The sequence below is a fragment of the Musca vetustissima genome, unplaced genomic scaffold (genome assembly GCF_032173495.1).
Source record: "Musca vetustissima isolate MV318-11 ecotype Yass unplaced genomic scaffold, APGP_CSIRO_Mvet_v1 utg78533, whole genome shotgun sequence".
NCBI lineage: Eukaryota > Metazoa > Arthropoda > Insecta > Diptera > Muscidae > Musca > Musca vetustissima.
Window position 1 is genome coordinate 42669 of NW_026884018.1, and position 5968 is coordinate 48636.

Here is a 5968-nt window from a genome sequence, read left to right on the forward strand (position 1 = left end):
TTATTTAAAAAATCCACGCCTATAGCAGTCCTTGAAAAAATATTCTTTAAAAAATCCACGCCTATAGAAGCCCTAGAAAAAATATGCTTTAAAAAATCCACGCCTATAGAAGCCCTAGGAAAAATATTCTTTAAAAAATCCACGCCTATAGAAGCCCTAGGAAAAATATTCTTTAAAAAATCCACGCCTATAGAAACCCTAGGAAAAATATTCTTTAAAAAATCCACGCCTATAGAAACCCTAGGAAAAATATTCTTTAAAAAATCCACGCCTATAGAAACCCTAGAAAAAATATTCTTTAAAAAATCCACGCCTATAGAAGCCCTTGAAAAATATTCTTTAAAAAATCCACGCCTATAGAAGCCCTTGAAAAAATATTCTTTAAAAAATCCACGCCTATAGAAGCCCTTGAAAATTTTATTTAAAATTTGCACTTCGAATAGTCTTCAGAATGAAGTTGTTGAGATATCAGATTGACTCACACACCCTCCTACATTGCTCTAAATTCTATCACGAAATTGAAAATCCTAAACAAACGTTGCAGTGTAGCAACAATAAAAAAATCCATAAAGTTGCCTTCATACATGTAATGAGGGTAATAAATCAAAAAACGAGCGAGCGCCCTATACCTGTAACATAAAGTCATAAAAAACACAACGCCAGCAACAATAAATGCAAGTTTACAAATCATGTGGGTGTTTTCTTTTCCGTTCTGTGCCATATTTCTGGTTTCGTTTACTCGAACTTCTTCTTGCAAAGGCAAAATAAATAATACCAATGAAGAAGTAGAAAATTAAACAACAGAAATGTAAATTATGGCATTTCCAATAAATTTACTAGAGCCGCTAGTTAGTAGACAAACAAACCAACACACCCGCTAAGAATGCTGTACACAGTCGGAGAAGGAGTACAAACGCCATCAATTACGACAGCAACAATTTACAATCGCCTGAAAATTGCAGTCTTTGATGATATGCCGACAACCAGAACAACGTCATCATAGACATACAATGACTGGAAAAAATGAAAACTGAAATAAAATCTTCGAGTGAAATATAGTAAGTCATAAAATAGACTAACAAAAGTTCTATGGGCGTGATAGAAAATGCGCATTGTAATGAGGAAACAAAGGATATATTTGGTGGTCAGAATTGTGGAACAGTATTTCACGTTGGATGTTTGGAGATGGAATCTAATCATTTGATGTCATGGAAGAAGTCATGTTTACATCCTTCAAATAACATCAATGACATTTATTCAGCGATCACTAAACCTCCCAGTAGTGCTTGGCGCCTGAGTTCCCATGTTATAGAATTAAAATAAAATTGCACTACGACCTTTGATGAGATGATGAGCAGGTAAAACAGACCACTTAGTGTCCTACTCTGGGTTAAATTTGAATCCAATAGTACTGAATACAAATTGAATCGTCGCTGTGCTGTAGGCGCAGGCACTAACGGAGGAAAACATGAGACGAAAATCCTATCTGGAACCAAGGTTGAGAGCGTGCTGATTTGTGAAGACCAAAAATCGATACACTCACATTTGCTCATGCTCTTAAGATGTAAATTGTTTACTGAAGTGTTTGTTTTCATACGTGGTTGCATATGGCTGAGCTGAGGTGTTTATACCCTCCACCATTATAAATGTCGGGTTATGTCATTGTACATTTTAGATATGAAGGTTTGATCTGACCGTCAACAGGGAAGTACCTGCAGCGGAAGAGTAGAAGTAGAGCAATACATGCGGATGTGAGCAGGGAACGACTTTCGTGTCTTGAATAGGGGTGATCGACTCGCTCAAAGATAAGGTTACGTCCTTGACTGAGAGCAATGCGCGCCTAATGGCACAGTTGGAGTCGGTAGGCCTGAGATCGGCGACGGTTGCTAAGGTACCGTCTACATCGGCTGAGGTCCCGTCAACATGCTAAGGCTAAGGCATGCTAAGGTCCCGCCAACAAGCTAAGTCTTCGACTGCGCCTAATCGAAGCCTGCTGCTGTGGCTTCGACTGGAAGGAAAGGACATGAAAAATAGGCTAGTGCGACATTGCCTGGATGTTCATCTGCCTATGCAAAAGTTGGTAGAGTGGCCAGCTCGACAGTACCGCCCCTCACTATCTACGACGTTTGAGTTAAGGATATCACGGCGATGCTGAGGTCTGTCATCGACTCCGGGGACTTCACCTTTACCATGGTCCGGGTGTCAACTTCCTGAGAATTCAAAATCTGAAGGTAAACATCTTGTTGAAGCAACGTGGGTACAAACACCATACCCACACCTATGCAAAGGTGGTAGAGTGGCCAGCTCGACAGTACCGGCCCTCACTACCTACGACGTTGGAGTTGAGGAGATCACGGCGATGCTGAGGTCTGTCATCGACTCCGGGGACTTCACCTTTACCATGGTCCGGGTGTCAACTTCCTGAGAGTTCAAAATCTGAAGGCTGTCGACAAGGTAAAAATCTTGCTGAAGCAACGCGGGTACAAACACTCCGAAAGATCGGCTGCAGTATAGCGTCATCTTCGATGGCATTTCACTCCTTGGATGACCTGAAGGTGGAGCTCAGTGGTCTTAGCATTCCGGTTCATATCCGAAGTATTGTCGATATCGCTGCGGATAAGTGCTTGGTGCGGTTTGACAGGCAAATCGATATTTTCCGCGTCTATGACATCAAGAGGCTATTCAACAGCGACCTGAAGATGAGAAAAGATAAGCGTCGTGGCGTGATACAGAGCTACAACTGCCAGCACTTTTATCACATCGCTGCTAACTGCGGAATGCTTCCGCAGTGTGTGAAGTGTGCTGGTTCACATACCAGCAACCTGTGTGCCATCCCGGGGAAGGATAAAGAAGCCCCGGTTGCGGATAAACTACGCGCTGTTATAAAGTACGTGAACTGTGGCACTTACTGCGGAATGATTGTGTGAAGTGTGCTGGTCCACATGTCAGCAACCTGTGTGCCATCCCGGGGAATGACAAAGAAGCCCCGAACTGCGGCACTGAAGGCCACTCTGCCGGCTCGCTGCACTGCCCAAAAAGGATGACAATCCTCGCCAATAGGCAGCTGAAAGAGATGGACAAGGAGACTGAGGTGTCAGCATTGTTTGAACACCTATCCTCATTGCGTACGGGTCTTTCGTAGACCTCCTCAACAGCCCATAGTGGTCGTGCAGCCGCTCCTCCTGGAGCACAGTTGGACATTCTCGGGCTGATCAGCAAGGTGCCGCCTGAATTCCACGATATTGGAACGCTTGCAAATGTGAGGGCACCTTTAACCGCATCTGCGCGGAGGAAGGAGAGGCTAAGTCTTGGTGGCCGCCAATGCTCCACGTTGCTCTAGTTTAAGACAAAATTCCCACACAAATGTATATATTTATAGACTTCGGTTCAGATTTAGATATAGCTCTCATATATACTATTGTCCGATTTTAGGCAAATAGTGCACAAAAGTCTCTATATATCTCTCGATTTTCACGAAGTTCGGCATTGCGTACTGCATTGAGTCTAGAATTATGTGTGCTAAATTTCGTGAAAATCGTCCGATTTTAGGTAAATAGTGCACCAAAGTCCCTTTATATCCATCGATTTGAAGGAAATTTGGCATAGCGTACTGAATTAAGTCTAAAATAATAAGTGATATGTTTCGGGAAGATCTGTTCAGATTTCGATATAGCTCCCATATATATTTTCGTCCGATTTAATGGAAATGGTGCACCAAAGTCCCTATATAACTTTCGATTTGCACGAAATTTGGCATAGCGTTATGAGTCATATTTGGTATTTCGAGGTATGGAAATCTGATATACATCTATGAAGCAATTAGTAAATATCGGCACATGTTGAGACATATATACCTCAATTTGTTGGTATTTAGGAGCTTTCAAACTTATTTTATTATCTAGAAGTTATTTGTCACATCGGGGTTTTGGAGGTCAGTGTAGTTTTATGCATAAAATGATCAATAGAGGTTAATTGTTCAACATAGCCCCGATAGGCAGGTTCCGCAATATTTTCAGTACTTTTGGAGACTTCTCATGCCGATGCGAATTTTTAGCTTTTTTCCAACGGTTTTGGTGGTACAATCTTAATGTTATTCTTCATGCTGTATTTTTTTGGACATCATGTGTCACATTTCGTCTAGCTCCGCGGCAATCGGTTAGTCAATTTGTTCGTCGTTACCACACCAAAAACAATGGAATTTTTCCTAAGTCTCTGTAAAGAGCGAGCAAAAACGTGCGGTCGTATGAGTTAATTAAAATCTTCTATGACTTCCAACAGACTCAGCAGTCTAGTACTGTTTATTCAGGTGCTGAGCTGAGTGGTGGAATTCAAGTCATAATTATTAAAAAAATAGTTAATTGAAATATCTTTTGGATTATTTTGGAGACAGCCAAATATTAGTAAAATTGAAGAGTAAATATTTTTCGGAAATAAAATTTTTTTCAAATGAAATAACCTTGCTCCAGAGTAAATTTTAAAATAATAATTTTATACAAAACCAGGGGCCATTGACTTAAAAAACTTTAGTCGAATTAAAGCAAGAGTTTGGTGAATATAGGCCGGCGGAAAATAATGAAATCGAAAATTATTCTAATATTATGTATTATTATACAATTGCTTAGCTTCGCAATGGCGAACTATTGTGCGGCAAATTTGTGCCCACGCGGTGTAAAACATATAGCCTGTAATAATAAGGGGGTAAATCAGTTTACTATAAAAAATATATTTTTTATCAATTAAAAAAAAAATAATTTTGTGATTTCTCCTCCTTTCTAGAATTTCTATGCAAATTGCCCTAAAGATGCTGCCATGGTGAAAATTGGACCCAAATTGAAAAATATCATACTGACAAACCACAACCGGAAACGTAACATTATTGCCGGTGGCAGAATTACCAAATTTAAGCCAGCTTGTCGTATGGCCACAATGCGATGGGATCCTCAGTTGGCCAAAATTGCATCGTATAATGTGCGTCAGTGTAAAATGTCTCACGACAAATGTCGCAATACACCAAAATATCGATTTTCAGGACAAAACTTAGCCTGGCGTTCATTTAGAGGGAAATTGAAAAAATCGAAGTTAATGCAAGCTGCCATTAATGCCTGGTATGTCGAATATAAAGATACCAAATGGACGCATATTCAGTCTTATCCCAGTAGCTATAAGGGACCGTAAGTAAAAAAAAATCTGGGGTTAACAAACTAAGCCATGATTGTAAATTTTGTTTGATTTTTTTCAGAGCAATTGGCCATTTCACCACCTTAATGGGTGAACGTAATATTGCGGTGGGTTGTGCTGCTGCCACCTACTCAACCAAAGGTGTTACATATAAAACATTTTTAGTTGCCTGCAATTATGCCACAACCAATATGAATAATAACCCCGTCTATAGGGCCTGCCCAAAGGCAGCGGCCAAATGCAATGTTGGTGTAAATTCGAAATTTAAGAATTTATGTGGTCCCAAAGAAACGTACAATGTTAATAAATGGTGAAAATTGAAATGAATTATTGAGTTGAAATATTTGAATTAATTTAAACAAGTAAAACCAGTAAGGAAAGTAGTAAAGTCGGACGGGCCGACTATATGATACCCTTCACCACTATGGGAACATTAAACAGCATTATTAACATGAAATTTGATGAAATAAAATATGTGATATTTATCTAAATGTGAATCGGACTCGATCTATCCATTAACATGTAATTCGTCTTCAAACAAATTGACTTCTAGAAAACGTAACTACGTTATTCTAGGCTCAATTTTGTACGTTGTGCAAAATTTGATGTCAATCTGACAAACATGAGGAGTTTGATTTACTTAAAATCGGACGAAAATATTTATGAAAGCTATACTCAAATATGAAACGATTTCAACGAAACTTGTTACAGGTTAAGTTATACTAATTTCGGTACGTTTAGTTCCTATCAGCCATACATTGGTTTCTTGGTGCGTCAATAACTTCATATC

General features: G+C 39.5%; 1 protein-coding gene across 1 annotated transcript; it reads left to right on the forward strand.

Annotated features, from left to right (window-relative positions):
- Positions 1-4629: 4629 nt before the first annotated feature.
- Positions 4630-5492, forward strand: LOC133331009 (antigen 5 like allergen Cul n 1-like). The gene is made up of 3 exons (XM_061539410.1): positions 4630-4698; positions 4777-5171; positions 5240-5492. The coding sequence occupies exons 1-3, from the start codon at positions 4630-4632 to the stop codon at positions 5490-5492; spliced, it is 717 nt and encodes a 238-aa protein (XP_061395394.1).
- The last annotated feature ends 476 nt before the right edge of the window (positions 5493-5968 follow it).